Consider the following 16,542-nt stretch of genomic DNA (forward strand, 5'->3'; position numbering starts at 1 on the left):
TTGTCAGTGCCACATTCCTATAAGATCCAATCACTGAGAACTGTGAGTGTGTGTGGTGTGTGTGTATATATATATGTCTGGCCCTATGCGTGTGTATTTTGCGGGCTTTTTCAATACCCTTAAGTGACTCCAGATGTCCCAAGGCAGCACGCCGGTGGGTCCCATTCAACAGCAGTTCTTTGACTCTGTTAATGCCTTGTATATAAACCTCCCATAACAACTCCCATTAGATACAAATTAAGAGCGTGGGTTGTGTGGGCTCGCACTTGTGTGGGTGGTGCATACAGTGCACATGTGTCTAATAGTTTTGTTCTCATAATAACTTCCAAACGAGTCCAGTTAATTTGCCAACTGGGAAATGTACAGATGGGAACAAAATCACATAAATGTCCTTTAACCTCCGTTCACCCAGGCTATCGCTCACTCTGACCTCTTTCCCCAAACGGGTTTCAAGAGTGGATAAACTCAGTTATACTGGGTGTTTCATGCGCTTTTGTACCCGCAGACACACTCTGTGAATGTGAACACCAGTTTTCCACAGCCATGCCGCACATGTTAATCTCAGCACTCTGCACTCCCGGAAAAGCCAGAGAAAACTGTTTTAGTTCATCAGGATGGAAAAGAGGAGTAACCACATGATAACAGTGTGTGTGTGTGAGGGTGAAGCTGGCTGAGAATCTGGTCTACACACTGTCTGTCTGCTCAGACGGGGATTTGTCTTTATCAGCAGACAGTCAGATCGTGTAGGTGGTCAGAAAAGATAACATGTCCTAATATGGCTTAGTTAGTCTCACTCACCAACAGAAGCTGTTCAAGCTACTCATCAGTGATTTTTTTTCTTCTTTTTTCCCCTTTCTACCTCTGTAGGTTCAGTGAAGTCAGACGGCAGGCCAATGGATAAGTCTCGGTTAGCATTGAAGACCTCTGGGCTTCAGCGCTCCTCCTCAGATGCCGGTAAAGACCTAAGAAATGGCAGCGTTGTTGGTGAGCAACGTAAACCTCCGTCCGGCCTCGTCAGGCCCTCAACTGGTGGAAACTTTGGCTTCAAGAAGCCTTCCACAGCTACCAATAATGGCACAAGCAATGCCGGTTTTCCCATACCCTGCGGCTCTGCAACTGTAGGGAAGATTCCCAAAACGTCAGGTATTCCTGTCAAACCAGGGGCTGGTGGTGGCAGTGGAGGACGCAAGACTAGTCTTGATGTTTCAAACAGCGACCAGAGTGGTTTTCTATCTCCAAATGCCAGGACGTCTCTCCAGTACCGCTCTCTGCCTCGCCCAGCAAAGACGAGCACCCTGACTCTAACCCGGCCGAGCTCAGCTCGCCCAGTGAGCACTACCTTGGACACAGGCTCAGGGCTGATCAAACCACCACAGGGTAGACTCAAAGAGCCCGCCTCGGGGTTTGGTTCTGGGTTGAGTAAGGCAGGTGGTCGTGGGATCCAAAGTCCCACGCCTGTCAATCAGACAGACAGAGAGAAAGAGAAAGAGAGGGCCAAAGCCAAAGCTGTAGTATCTGACTCGGAGTGTGGAGGTGGGTCTCTGAAGGGCAGCCCCGCTCAGACCCCCTCAGAGAACGGAGGGAAGCTACAGGGGCTGAGACCTCCCAGCAGTGGCAAAGGCATGGATCTGCCCTCAACCAACACACACAGGTACCAGGGTTCAAATACTACCACAAAAATACCGTATGATATTTCCCAGTACTTTTCAGCACTCTTTCACCAACAAAACAAAGTATTAATATGCATTTGCCGCAACATTGTTCTTGTCTTTAGGTTATCAGGAATGCGCAGCCTGGCAAAACCTCCATCCATGGCCCAGCTTGACAAGCTGAACTCAAACAGCCTAGAGATGGGAGTTCAGGACGCCCTGCCACCTAAGATTCCTCCCTACTCTAAGCTCCAGGACCTGGCCAGGTCAGCAGGCAGCTCCACTGGCCACCGCCTGACCCCCAGCCCCGCCCCTTTACTCAATGTGAACTCTTCGTCCTGCTTCCCAAGCTCAGGTACTGGGTTGGGGCCCAGGCAGGTCTCTTCTCTCGGGGTTCAAGGAAGCCGAGGGAGCACCTCTCCCCTGCTTTACCCTCGTCTGTCTGGGCTGCATCGCAGCATGGAGTCGCTGCCGCTCCAGATGAGTCTCGCCCCAGAGCCCCAAGAGAGGGAGAAGGCAAGGGAGAGGGAGAATTTGGTGAGAGGCTACACCACTTTAGAGTCCCGCCACAAAGATAGACAGGAAGACAGAGGCCCTCCTGCCAGCTGGACCTCAGGAAGTAAAGTCGCATTATCTCTCACAGACAGGTACGATTTAATAGTCTTCAACTGTGCATTTATTTAAACCCAATCACATCCCACCGATCTACAAGTCTTAAAGCAGATGTTTTGTCATTCACGTTTTGTAATGCTGCTATGTAACTCCACCTACTGGTGTGCTTATGAACTGCACCATCATTATTCAATGTTCAGGGAAGGCAGGAGTGATCAGGGAAGTTCTTTGATACATTATTGACTTTGTTCTATGCTACAATCATGCTCTTCCCTCCCATTATTGAGTGAGGACATGGTAAGGTGATTCAATTGGTATTTGATAACAAAATACTCCTCGTACTGGAAAAGATATGGAGACATTTTTTGATTGCAGAGAAACAACCCTTATTCAGAACGAGATATTATTATTCCCCCAAAATTAAAACACAGACTGCTAGAGATGTCTGTGGCCTTTTAAGGATATACTCAGAATATCAGAATATACTTGAGCATATTACTTTAGTGGTAGCCTAAACTGAACCTGTCTGAATATGACTTTGATAGCTTTTACTTTGAGATGTAATTAGAAAGCCAGAGACTTTAATTGCAACAAGATAGTATATGAGATAAATGTTGAGTTAGTAAATATTGCCCAGATTATATAATATGGTTTAATGAGAAGGCTAAAAGTCATATTTACATTTTTAACAAATGCAACAAATAAGGACAACCCCATGCATGCACCACCACCTATATACACACACACACACACACACACACACACACACACACACACACACACACAGAGACTGAGTGATTTCCAGGCCATTATTACTGCAGGCCTATTATCAGTGTTGTACGGGCCCCGGTGACTGAAATCATAATTACTGGCTGACACCAGCTGTCTGCCAGCCGTACTGTGCTTCTTTGTGCCTGCTGCCTGTTTCTTGAGAGTTTAATAACTCCCTGCAGCACTGGTTAAATAATGTAATTGTTTAATCTCCACAGTTCTCAGAAAGACAGAAACACACTGCCAAAGAAAGGTTTATGGTAAGTGGACACACACATACAGCTCCAAACACACATACACGCTCTTATACTCAACACTGTCATGCACTGATAGTTTGATGCAATATGGCACCGTTTTAATTGCACATACACAGATTGAAAGGATCCTCAGCGAATGACAGATTGTGTTTATCCTCATTGCCCCTGTCACTTGTATTCTAAAAGTCCTGCTTAAATCTTCCCAAAATTGTATCTCATTGTGTCCCACTGCCAAGATGTTGTTTGTCTTTCCACATGTTGGAAGATATTAGCAATTGGTTATACTTTATTTTAACCTCCCCATTTAGCGTTTAACAGCAGTATGTAAACATTTAAGAAATATAAGGTCTTCTTTAAATTCAGCAACTCCTCCTGTGAAGCATCCATAGCTAGATGCTGGTAATATATACAGATAATAAATGACCATGTTTACATGTCAGCAAACACACATGTAATACTAAAAAAATCTTCATAGGAGAAGTTGTAACTGTTGAAAATACTCTACCTTAATAAATACTTTTCATAAAAATGTCCTCATATCTGTTCATACCTACATATTAATGTGTTATTAAAATGTATTATATGGTTTATATCCTGTTAAAGATGACAGGGGGTTTAAAACATAGTTGATTTCTTTTTAAATTCTTCTTCCAAACTTCTTTTCATAACTCTTTAATTTGACTTTGGGTACTTTTTGTGTGTTCACTGTAAGATGATGTTCCTTAATGCCCTCAGACTTTTATACAACACTGTACATGAATTGTATTACGTATCAACGGATTTTAATACATAACAACAGATCTATAATGACTGAAAGTGTCTTTGTTTTCTATTAGTGATTCTGACTTTGCCTTCTGTTTGTGTAGTTTCAGCGGGGCCTCCCAGGTTGAGGAGGAAGGGAAGGAGAAAGGAGAGAGGAGACACTCTCATACTATTCTCAGTATGACCGACTCGCTCACTCTTCCCCTGCTGTCCTCACCCACCTCCTTACCCCGCACCTCTAAGAACAGTATGGGTGAGTTTAAACCCATGGACACACCCTTAAAAGAGTACTGTCCAGAATAGCACTACACTAATTATGTATTTCATGTATAACATTGCTAACTCTCTTTCCTTTGACCCCTCTGCTCTCTTACTAGTACCCAGCCCCGTCAGCGGACCTCCGAGGATGACTCGTTCCAACAGTATCCCAACACACGATGCCTCTCTGGAGCTGTACGGAGCATCTCCGCTGGGCAGCACGCTCTCATTGGCTGAACGCCCCCGCAGCATGGGAATGGTTCGCTCCGGATCCTTCAGGGACAAGGACCCCGATGAGGGTAAGTCCTCTGAATTATTTCAATATCTGTTGTATGGAAACTGTCCAGTGTTGTTGTGCAACACAGTTTCTAATTGGTTTATTTTGTTGCTCTTAATTATCTCTTTTCAGTTCATGGGTCTGTTCTTTCTCTGGCGTCTAACGCCTCGTCAAGCTACTCCTCGGTGAGTGTGGGCGGCATGCAGACTCAGGTAGCTACACTTCAGTGTGTGTTGTGGTGTGTCTATGTTTGAGTGGGTGTAGATGTTTGTCTGTACAGTGGTGCTTTACTCTCATTTCAAACTTTAAAAAGAGACAAGACTTTCTCCCAAGGTATTCCTGATATATCATATTAGTCTCCTCTCCTCTCTACTCCTCTCCTTTTGTCTTATCTAACATCTTGACTTTTATCCCCCCTGCTTACAAAGGCTGAGGAAAGGATTCAGGGAGAGGTAAGTGTGTTCTTTCCTGCTCTTTCTTCTTTTCTGTCTCTGTTCCTGACCTTCCATCCATCGCTCTCATCTCTGTTGTCTGTGGGAGAACAAGTCCGTCATTTTTATCATGAACAACATCCACTCCAAGTAACTTGTGTAATGTCATTGTCAGCTTAAGAAACTTTGTTTTCTTTGTAGTGTAACATATCTGTTTTTCCTCACAGCAAATCCGTAAACTGAGGAGGGAGCTGGAATCGTCGCAGGAGAAGGTGTCTAATCTGACGACACAGCTGACAGCAAACGTATGTAGTGTTTGTCTTCTATCTTACTAATCAATAATAAATGGCAGCGCCCACAGGTATATGAACCGAAGAATGTATTTTCCTTTCTATTAGTCTTACAATTTCCTCTTAAAATATACAAATTTAATTTAATGTCTTTAAGAAATATTCTTACATAAATAACATTCTATCCCCAAGTGGATTTAAGCTCTCGAAATAATTCTTTGAAGACAATTTTCCCTCTCATATATGTCCCTCACAAGGAAAATATATTTTAGATAAACAATCAAACGAAAAGATGGCTGCCAACCATATAATGTAAGTAAAATGTAAGAAAAAGAGTAAAATAAAAAAAATCTATCAGATGAGAAATCATAAGCATAAACTTTGCTTCCAACCACACTTTAATCTATTTGAATGACACTCGCCATAATTAAAACTACTAAATATATAGACTTTCACCTCGAGGCAACACATTTGTAGTAGCCCCTCCCTCTAATTTTACACCCTAATACTTGTCATTCATCTAGATGAACTGTCCACCTCAATGACATCTACCCTGAGGCAGAGGTAACTGATACTAATAAAAGACAGACAACATAGTAAAGACATCACGTGTTACAGCAGTCAGGGTGCCTTCAACTGTTTTTTCTTTTATTTCTTACTGCTTTATGTAAAAACAGAATTGTATAGCACATTCAACTTTATTCATTTTATGTTAGTGTGCCAGTTTATTACTGCTGGAGTTGAGATGGTTTTTCTGCATGTCAGAGGATCCAGACCTTTTAGGAAAAGTCTGGTGGCATTCTATATTTTCTAATTCAAATAATCCCTTTCAAAGATCAACAACAGCAATGAATTGATCCTACTAAAAAGTATTATCTGTTCACTGTTAAATAGAGCTCTATTAAAAACACGTCAACGAGCCACACTGTTGCATTGGGTGACATTTTCTGTTACTATGATGAACACGGGCGCTGCGAAACAAACTCACTATTACACCAAAATCTGAAGCTGAAAATAGACAATTTTGAGTAATGTTTTTTAATAGTTACAGTGGCCAGCTGCTGTTATAGAAAAGTATTCAGCCTTTTATAAAAAATTCACTGTATATTCATGACCCTTTTTTAAAGATTTTGAGTATTGCCAGCAAATCAAATCCTCTCTCAGCGTTCCTTCACAAACGCTTCATTTCTCACACAAGGCCAGATATGTACCCTTCAGGTAAAATAGAAAAGAGATGCATAGAGAGAGATTTAAAATTCAAGCCGTGGTATATCAGTCATAGATCATTTCTGTGCGGTCTCAGCACATTTCTTATCCATGTGGGGCCTGAATAATGCTTCTCCTGAACCTCTCACCAAGCCACTTAGCTTTGGCAGGCACACACGGAGGTACCTTGCCCTTTCTCTCTACTCTACAAGGTTGTTTCTATACGACCACCATGTCAGCGTTTCCATTAGTCCAAGTGCAGCAATACAGCTCACCCATTATGCATGGTTTCATCCAGCACACATCAATCAAGTGTTTCTTTTGTGTGTGTGTGAGAGAGATTTTTTCATACTATTTGACCTTATTATGCAAGGGTAGTGAATAGGCAAAACAGATGCATGGATCACAACCTGATTATGTGCTGGATTAATGACTGTGCCGTATGCAGTATCATACTGTATTTTACATTTTATAAAAGAGGGGGGAAAGCAATTTTCCTTTCCTGCTCAGGTGTGTGAGAGATTAGGGTGGAGGAGAATTTTCCACAGGGGACATTCTGGTCAGTCTTTGTGTGTTATTCGTCCTTTTAGCATCTCCTAAACAAGTGATAAATGGGCAGAGGAATCCATTGAATCTGTTCCTGTAATTAAACTTGTATTAGTTAGTGTCTACATGTAAATGATGCTGTCACAGACTGTTAATATGGATACATAAAATAATAATTTCCTGTTATATTACTACTTCAATAAATATTTGGAAAAACAAAATTAATTTTTGCTTTTGTCTTTTATCTTTTCCAAACAGGCAAATCTGGTGGCCGCCTTTGAGCAAAGTTTGCAGCTGATGACAACTCGGCTGCAGAGTCTGTCAATAACCCAGGAACAGAAGGTAACGTGACATCCACACTTTCCAACACAAACCTGAATTCCAGCTGCATTGCAGTCTCATGAGCAGTCCACTAAGAGCAGGCAGCGTTGCGCTAACATGGAGTGAGACGTCTTTGATCACCGCCTGCGGTGAAGAGCTGAATGTAGGTTAGAGGCCAAGGCTGCAGTCCCACAGGGTGACTTGCAGTAAGAAGAGGACAGAGGATTAATGAAAAACAACTTTGCTTTAGGCTGACTGAAATGCGCAAACAGCTTGCATCTGCACTCACACCAAACATCCCATTCCTGTATTCTCCAGCCTTTGTATCGGTTTTGCGGTGTATAAATTGATCAGAGCCCAAGGCAGTGTTCGGTGTGTGCATAAATATGAGGAGTCTCTCTCAGTGCTTCATGCCTTGCTGCTCTCACTGAAAGGTCCGTCTAGACCACTCTAGAGAAAGTCTTTGTTGTTTGTGCCAGCGCATTGACCTGTGCAGCTCAGCCTGGAGCACAGGCTCTTTAACCTTGTGGAGGTGGGCCGGGCAGCTCTATTTAGAGTGGAGTGGGATCGACTTTAGCACACAATAAGCAGCACAGAGAGTCTCTGTTGTTCTGAACTCTTTGTACTTTAACATTGTGAGGGGATCAAGCCCGCCAGGTGTATGAGCTCATACTGTGGGTTTGAGTTGTAGTGCTTAACTAAAACATCAGACAATACTACTACTCCCCCCAAAAATAGGAATATATCAGTTTTTATTTTAAATATTAAAAAACTTACCAAAATCTTTATTTGTTTCATACGTCATTATACAATGTGAAGTGTAATACTACATTGTCATTGTCCGAGTGCATTAGAAATTATTTTCAAATTGTATAACGTGTGAAAAAGAAAAATATAATAATATTGGTGTGAAATAGTTAACATATAGGTAAGTTACAGTTAAAATAAGAAGAAAAAGAACTAAACTGATGTGGGTATGAATGAGGTAATGATCAAACAGATACAAACCAATGTATCCCACCCCAACTCACTGACATTTATTACATTTGTTTGTGCAGGACACAGAGCTGTTGGATCTGAGGGAAACCATCGATGCTCTGAAGGTCAGGAATGACGAAGCCCAGGCTGTCATACAAGGAGCCTTAAACACCCCGGATAACATGAATGGTTTGGAAATGGACCACTTGATCTTTCTGTCTTCTTCTGTCTTCTCTGCACACCGTCTCGGCACATTTGCCTCTTTTGATGTTTGATGTTTTCTTGTTTACCAGACATGCGGATTCGACGTCAGAATTCATGTGAGAGCATCTCCAGTCTCAACAGCCTGACCAGTATGTCGAGTGTGGGCAGCTTGAAGGACCAAGATGCCAAGAAGAAGAAGAAAAAGAGCTGGGTAAGAACGCATGCTTCATACTGCATTATAGACCATCTAAAACTGCAACGCAATCCTCAAGTACCCTCGATCTCTGCTCATTGACCTCCCTAAACTACTGATTGGCACCCTGTCTATGAATATTACCTTTGAACGGATGTAATTGAGTTAGAGTGGCAATCAGCAGACATGATGATCTCAGTTTAATCACCAATGTCTATAAATTGCAATTGTGTTTCTACTCATTTAAACCATGCTTTGTTGTGTATTTTGTTCTTAAAAACATGAATTAAAACATCATTACAATTTTGTACAACTTTACCAAGTAAACTGACCCAAAAGCTGGGTTCTTAATCTGCAAAAACATGCACTAACTATTCTTTGATCTATTTGCAGAAAATGAAGCTTAAAGGAATAGTTTCTCATTTTGGGAAATACACTTATATCTTCCCAAAAGTTACTATCACTCTCATATCTGTCTGTTGAAATGAAGCCTCTTAGCTTAGCTTAGCTTAGCATAAAGGAAACAGCTAGCCTGGTGCAGTCCTAGCAACCTCACAGTTATGACAATACCCCAGAAAGTGTGTTGGTGAGCTTAAGAGGTGCTGATGGGCAGATTTTCTTTTATCCAAGCTAGCTGTTTCCCTCTTATGCTAAGCTAAACTAATATTTTACAGACAGACATGAGTGAGTGGTATCGATCTTCTCATCTTACTCATGACAAGAAATTCAACAAGTGTTACCCAAGATGACAAACCCCACCTTTAATTTTTAGCATTTGTCATTTTGACAACAATCCTAAGCCTTTTTTCTTTACCTCTTTTATTAATTGATGCAGTAACCCACTGAATATTGGTTTAATCGTCTCTCCCTCTTTCTCCCTCATCCTCTCCATCTGTGTAGCTGAGGAGCTCCTTCAACAAGGCATTCAGCATTAAGAAAGGCGCCAAAACATACTCTGACATTGAGGAAATTGCCACACCCGACTCCTCAGCTCCCAACTCCCCAAAGATGCTCCATGAGGGGGCAGAAGAAGTAGAAAACCAGTTCTCACCCCTCAAAACGTCGGCCTCTGCTACCTCTTCTGTGTAAGTACACAAACACCTTACTCCACCTCTTAGCTCAATAGTGAATTAGACAGTTTAGACTTCATGGGGGCCTGGCCCTGATGAGTTGTTCTCCTTTCATTGTTCTCCTCCAGGATCATGGAGACTACTGAAGAGGGAGACGATGACGAAACGGCGGTATCGGACTTACGCTCAGAACTCTGGGTGAAAGAGAGAGAACTGACAGACATCCGACTGGAGGCCTTAAGCTCTGCACATCATCTGGAGCAGCTCCGAGAAGCCATGAACAGCATGCAGGTTTGTTTTGCCTGCGTGTGCCTATTCATTAAAGTCAATACCTGAAGTATAAGTATAAATGATAACTTAAAATAACTTAAAATGTTTACCTTCCTATGACCTAGTCAACAGTGGAGAACCTGAAGGCGGAGAATGACCATTTAAAAACAGGCTCCGGTCCCACCTCTTCCACCTCCCAGCCTTCAGGCCTGGCGTCTCTCCTGGGGCCCTCACTGAGGCAGCCGATGAGCATGTCCCTCACCAAGTCCTTCAGTCTCAGTCTGAATGATTGTAAAGATCCAGGTAAGAGACACATTTGTAATTCCACCTATTTTCAGTTCACGCACATGCACAGTATACATACAAATGATATTTCTATTCAATCTTTTCAGACGTGTCTTCAGTTGATGCGTTAAGTGTGTCTTCCCAGCGGGATGAGGAATGTGCACGCGTGCTTGTCCGCCTTGGAGATCAAGTAGAAGTAAACACAGAACACCTTTTAATAGACACAATGTCCAATAATGTCAACAGCATTAAATCGAGCAGCTGGGAGATTGTGCACTCATTCCCTCCCTTTGTCTTTGTAGGACAGTAAACAGCAGCAGGAGTTCTACCTCGGCTCAGTGCTGGTCAGTGCGAGCACTAGCTGGTCCGCTCTCGACTCTATGATATCTAAGACTTTCAAGGTAAGTCTGCGTAGACATTAGTGGTTCTAACAAATAGTGTATAGCTGTGTTTTGATAGGTCAGTCCTTACTTATTTTCTTTTTTTTGTTTTTCTCCAGGACTACCTAACTCAAGTGGACCCGACTGCCAGCCTGGGTCTGACCTGTGATTCGCTGCACATGTTCCAGCTGTGCCCGGGAGTTCAGAGGGTGATAGGAGGGGACAAACCTCAAGCCGCACCTTATCGTTGTTTCAGCAGTGGTTCAGCTCAAATACATGTCACTTTGAAAGGTTAGTGAGTGTCCTCGGCTGATGTTAGAAACCATACTAGCAACTTAAAATTGCGTATAATCCACTTTCATTTGGATTGATTTCCTATCTTCTAAGCAGCCACTTGTCTCTGGTTTATTTGAGTAGTTCAGCACTTTGTTAAACTGAACTTGTGTGCTTTTTGCCCTCATTTTACTTTTTGACATTTTTTTGATCTCCCAAAAATACAGTGTATTAAAGATGTTCTGACAAACTATAATCACAGATGGACATTTTGGTAACAACTCTTGAGTTCCTGTTTGGCAACATAACCCTGAAATGTTGAATGACATAGTGCCCATGAATGCACCAATAGGGAGAGTTTTCAAAACAGTCCCTGGCCGCTCAACACTGTACTGCCTTGTAATGATTACTCAGCTTTGGCAAAAAAATAAAGGCAACAAAATCTATATTGTGAAGGTTTTTCTCACTCTACAGACTCAATTTCATTTTTCCACCAGAGAGAAATTAAAAGAAACCAGTGTGTGTGTAGATGGTAGGATATTTTAAAACAATTGCTCTGCTTCTGATATGAAATGACACGCTATTTGTAGATAACGGGTTAAAACATGAAAAAGCATCAACGTTTCCATGTTTTTCACATACCATGTTCACAAGTATTTAATAATAAATATATAAATCCAATTGCTTCTCCGCTCTCTCTCTCTTCCCTGTGTCTGCCTCTCTCTAGGTCTCAGAGAAAAATGTGTTGACTCACTGGTGTTTGAGACTCTGATTCCTAAGCCGATGATGCTGCACTACATCAGCTTGCTGCTGAAGCACAGGCGTTTGGTTCTGTCTGGGCCAAGCGGGACAGGAAAGACTTATCTGGCTCAGCGTCTGGCCCACTTCCTTCTCCAGCGCAGCCGGACTGAGTCGTCTGAGGCCGACCATGAGACCTGTCTCCTCGGTTGCAGCGCTGCTGTCACCTTCAACATGCATCGTCAGTCCCAGAAGGTAGCACATGACGCTGGATTTTTGCCAGACCGTTATCTTGGAAGTCCTTTTTCTATACAAATGTGGATGTCTGCACACAGAACATATGAATTCACCTGTCCTTTCTTTAACAGGAGTTGCAGTTGTATCTGTCCGATCTAGCAAATCAGATTGACAGAGAGAGTGGAGGAGAACTGCCGCTGGTCGTTATTATAGATGACATCAGTGATTCAGCAGCCATCACTGAGCTTGTTAATGGAGCACTCACATGCAAGTATCACAAATGGTGAGTCTCTTCAAACAGTTACGCTATTTCACTAAATTTCACTTGAATATTTCATGAAAGTACATAATATCCCCTGTTGATGTTTCAGTCCTTACATCATTGGGACAACCAATCAGCCTGTGAAGATGTCTTCTAACCACAGTCTACACCTTAGCTTCAGGTGAGTACAAAGAAAATGTTTACCTTGCCTCCTCTTATTTTGATACACAATTAAATACAAAATGAAGCTTTCACATAGAGTAAAAGTAAAGTTTTTTGCATATGACGACAGGATGGTGATGTTCTCCAACAACGTGGAACCGGCTAACGGGTTCCTGCTGAGGTACCTGCATCGTAAGGCTGTGGAAGCCTACCAGCAGAAGGAGCAGGACTCTGCATGCCACCAGGCTCTTCTCCGAGTGTTGGACTGGATCCCTCAGCTCTGGTACCACCTCCACACTTTCCTGGAGAAACACGGCACTTCAGACTTCCTCATAGGTGAGAGACAGCTGACAGGGTTAAAGCAGAAAACAGGGAACATGGGGGGAAAATTGGATTGGGAAAAACAGATTGGTTAACATGAAGTTGTGCCTCCTTTCAGGTCCCTGCTTCTTCCTATCATGCCCAGTATCAGTGGCAGAGTTCAGGCAGTGGTTCATTGACCTGTGGAACCACTCAATCATACCGTACCTGCAGGAGGGAGCCAAAGACGGCATTAAGGTGAGCACACAGATATCCTCCATAGTGTGACATTACTGCTAACAACAACAAGACATTCATTCCATTACCTCTTCTTCTATATTCTCTCTCAGGTGCACGGGCAGAAGGCAGTATGGGAGGATCCAGTGGAGTGGGTGAGGGGGACTCTCCCATGGCCCAACGCACAGCAGGACCAGTCCAGGCTCTTTCACCTACCTCCCCCCAGCATAGGTCCACTCAATGAGGAGAAGAAGCCCCCCAAAGACACACCTCCACCCAGCACACTGGAGTCAGATCCACTGGTAAGAGTGAAGGTTTCTGTTGAGATGGGGAACTAGTTCAGGGCAGAGAGGATGCGTGGTAGGCATGCAGGTCTGGTGTGTCAGATGTCTATCGACAGAAAATGAATTGGGAAATATTTTGATAATAGACCAAGAGGACACTCAACATGCGTCAAAATAATAATGCATCAGATCTTATTTAGCAGCACTACAGATGAACTGCAGCTGGGCTCATTTGCATCCACAATCTTAATACTCTGCTAGGTTGAACAATGTAGTGCCCCTTGCAGTTATTTGCAACAGGTGTCATTAATACTCCACCAAACATTGACAGGTAACAGACACAGAAATGTGATTATTTACTTGTTTCTTGTTGTTGGGGATCGTTGTTTGGACCACACAACAAATTTGAAGATGACGCTTGGGCTCTAGAAAATTATGACGGGCAGTTCACTATTTTCTCACATTTCATAAGCCAAACAATGATCTCAATGATCATAGAAATGTTTGTCGAGTTAAGATCCTTAGTTGACATTTCAAGAAATCGTACATATATGCCAAGCTGAATCTAACCCTGTAAAACCAAACATGTGTGTTAATCTTTCCCTCTGTCTTTTCCTGCTTCCCAGATGGCCATGCTGCTGAAGCTCCAGGAGTCGGCCAACTACATAGAGTCTCCAGAGCGGGAAGGGTGTCTGGATCCCACTCTGCAGGCTACACTTTGAGAATAACATCTGACTGTCGGTCAATCCATGGACTCTTTATTTGAGACTGACACAGCGGGTGCAGTCCCAATGAGACTTCAAAGACTCAATAATTTAACTTAACTGTGTGCTCAGTGAGCAGCTACAGAGCTAAATGTAAAGGATCTATGGGGAGAGTGATTATGGAGGAAGGGTTTGCTCTACCCTGCTATCAGATAAGACAATTAAACTGCTTTCATAAGAAGCTGTGATGATCAGGTCAGGGAAAGACGTCGACTTGTCTCTTCTCTGCCCTCAATTTGTTCCAGATGGGTTGTTGTTAAATCTGCAAGTGCATGGTAACCGGAATAGTATGATGCAAAATATTTCCTATAATCCCATTGATCAAAGCCCATTGTTTTCTTTTGTTTTCTTCTTGGCTGCCACAACTTCCGCCACAAACTATTGGTGCTTCATTTCATAAAGTAATTAACCTCAGAAGTAACTCTGATTCCCTCAAAAGTAAGTTCATCACTTGACTACAGCCAAAAATGCACTTTATTTTCTACTTGTGGTAATTGGACTTTAGGAGGCTGTGTCAGTGACTGTGTGTCTAGTGGGAATCATGCAGTTCATTAGTAGTTCCTCTAGATGGCAGCATCTACTCCTGCCTCAGTTCTCTCCTGGTGTTCTGACTTATCAAAGGTGCTCAGCAGAGCATAACACACACTTTATAACAGAGCTATGAAAATGGCCTTGAATGTTCTTCTTCTCTTCAGTTCAGCCATTGTGTCATTCATGACTTGAATATCAGAACAACAAAGCTGTAAGAGTAGCATGCATGGGTGAATAATGAGTGGAAATCAATGAATCGGTTTTAGGATCAGTCTGTAAAGAAAATGTCTTAGTCGGTGGACTCAGTAGCCACTGGTTTCCACAGAAACTGACATTGACCCTACTCAACATGCTGTATTGTAATCTGCCCAGACGGCCTAACATTTCGGGCTATGCTTGCGTATATTCTGTATTTAGATATCGGTTTCAAAACCCAAACTTCTCTTGTGATAGATGAGGATACAGCTTTGAAAATCTTGATTTTGTAGGATTTTATACTGAGTCATCTTCAGCGATCATCTGTATACAGCAGCTATCACCCATGTATACCTATGCCATTATCGACAGCAGCAGGAACCACTTCTGTCTTCGCCGTCTTAATCATTACTCATTCACTGAAGTGGAAAACATCAGTAAAAAAAAGAACTGCCATTAAGTGATAATAATCTGTACAAAAAAAGCATTTCCTTCCTCGTTGCATTTCCTTCCTCGTTGCATTTGCTCCGTCTCGCGCATTGTTTTAAGAGTAACTGTAAAAGTAAGGGCTGGGGGATAAGAAAGGTTGAAATGTATTTTTAAGTGGCTTCCTCCGATTCCTTTCCTTCAATTTGTTTGCACATAATATATGTAAGCGTACTAGATTACAGAGTATTTATTGCTCACACCTTGACTGTCCTTGTGATGAAGGAAGGAAGAAAGAAAAGACGTGTAAGAAGAGGAAACTTTTACCCTGAAGTACCTCAGACTGCCATATTCTGTCCAGATGTCCCTCTACTGTCCAAACAGGGTGCTGGTGTTAAGTAGAGACATGATGCCTAAAAGTCTATCTGTGCCTGAAACACAATTGGCCTGAAGCTGCTTTCGAGCTGCTTTAATCTACCACACCTCGATTAGAGGAAACGTCATCACTTCCTCTCACCTACTCTGATGTCACTTTAATGTCATCACCTTGATGCCCAGATGTAGGTGGAGAGTGGGTTATTATTTTTGACATTTGGCTGGTAGTCATGGCTGTTAGCTAAGATGTTGTGTTTGCCAGTTAACTCTGCAATACACCATTTTAAATGTAAGTGTGAAAGACTTGACATCTTTGTGGAGTTGCCTGAGAGCTGGAAGCGGTGTAAGAACAGATAATAGCATGGAGCTGTAAAGTAGATGCATGTATCCCTGCTGTGTTCCCATTGGACCTACCACACTTAACCTTACCACGGGAGGGATTTTTATTAACATCTTCCTCTTTTCACGTTGTTTTTATTAAGAGCAGACATTTGTTTTTATTATGCAAATATTTGTAAAGGTTTCTCTCTCTTTTGTACATGACATCACTATTGTAAACACTGTAAATAGTCGGTGCATCTGCGACAACAATCACTAAAACGTGTAGAGATCTAAGACAAGACATGTCCCCTGTATGCAGAAAGCGGGCGTCCTTGGTGGTTTTATTGTCTTCCTCCAGGGGGAAGGCGCACTTGGCTTAAAAGGGGGCCTAATAATGGTTGTATGGCATGTCTCTATAAACACATCAAATCCCATATGTCAAACATTGAGCAATGGACACAATAAAGTCATGCCATTCTTCACATCACCTGTCTTGGCTGTGTTTACATTCGGTTATCCACGAGGGGGCGCTAATACTTCTGTATATGATCATTTATTACGCTCTATCAACATTTTATTTGGATGTGGTGGTTTTTGTCACTACAAAATGTTATTTGGCATTACTTAAATGTTGATGTAATTGTTTGTACAAGTTAGAAAACGGTCTTAATTATTAT

At 42.4% G+C, this 16,542-nt stretch overlaps 1 protein-coding gene across 1 annotated transcript in view; it reads left to right on the forward strand.

Annotated features, from left to right (window-relative positions):
- Positions 1 to 16,334, forward strand: part of nav1a (neuron navigator 1a) — a 78,541-nt gene extending 62,207 nt beyond the window's left edge. The window contains exons 9-32 of the mRNA XM_079171304.1: positions 868 to 1,651; positions 1,775 to 2,296; positions 3,251 to 3,292; positions 4,156 to 4,304; positions 4,429 to 4,608; positions 4,719 to 4,798; positions 5,015 to 5,038; positions 5,245 to 5,322; positions 7,318 to 7,401; positions 8,439 to 8,547; positions 8,652 to 8,773; positions 9,656 to 9,840; positions 9,954 to 10,116; positions 10,221 to 10,398; positions 10,488 to 10,576; positions 10,683 to 10,781; positions 10,880 to 11,051; positions 11,761 to 12,026; positions 12,140 to 12,291; positions 12,380 to 12,451; positions 12,563 to 12,768; positions 12,872 to 12,990; positions 13,083 to 13,271; positions 13,880 to 16,334. Of these exons, the coding sequence (XP_079027430.1) occupies positions 868 to 1,651; positions 1,775 to 2,296; positions 3,251 to 3,292; positions 4,156 to 4,304; positions 4,429 to 4,608; positions 4,719 to 4,798; positions 5,015 to 5,038; positions 5,245 to 5,322; positions 7,318 to 7,401; positions 8,439 to 8,547; positions 8,652 to 8,773; positions 9,656 to 9,840; positions 9,954 to 10,116; positions 10,221 to 10,398; positions 10,488 to 10,576; positions 10,683 to 10,781; positions 10,880 to 11,051; positions 11,761 to 12,026; positions 12,140 to 12,291; positions 12,380 to 12,451; positions 12,563 to 12,768; positions 12,872 to 12,990; positions 13,083 to 13,271; positions 13,880 to 13,975 (4,160 nt within the window). The 3' untranslated portion in view covers positions 13,976 to 16,334. The remainder of the gene's footprint in view (positions 1 to 867; positions 1,652 to 1,774; positions 2,297 to 3,250; positions 3,293 to 4,155; positions 4,305 to 4,428; positions 4,609 to 4,718; positions 4,799 to 5,014; positions 5,039 to 5,244; positions 5,323 to 7,317; positions 7,402 to 8,438; positions 8,548 to 8,651; positions 8,774 to 9,655; positions 9,841 to 9,953; positions 10,117 to 10,220; positions 10,399 to 10,487; positions 10,577 to 10,682; positions 10,782 to 10,879; positions 11,052 to 11,760; positions 12,027 to 12,139; positions 12,292 to 12,379; positions 12,452 to 12,562; positions 12,769 to 12,871; positions 12,991 to 13,082; positions 13,272 to 13,879) is intronic.
- The last annotated feature ends 208 nt before the right edge of the window (positions 16,335 to 16,542 follow it).

This window comes from Pholis gunnellus (genome assembly GCF_910591455.1).
Source record: "Pholis gunnellus genome assembly, chromosome: 2".
NCBI classification, from domain to species: domain Eukaryota; kingdom Metazoa; phylum Chordata; class Actinopteri; order Perciformes; family Pholidae; genus Pholis; species Pholis gunnellus.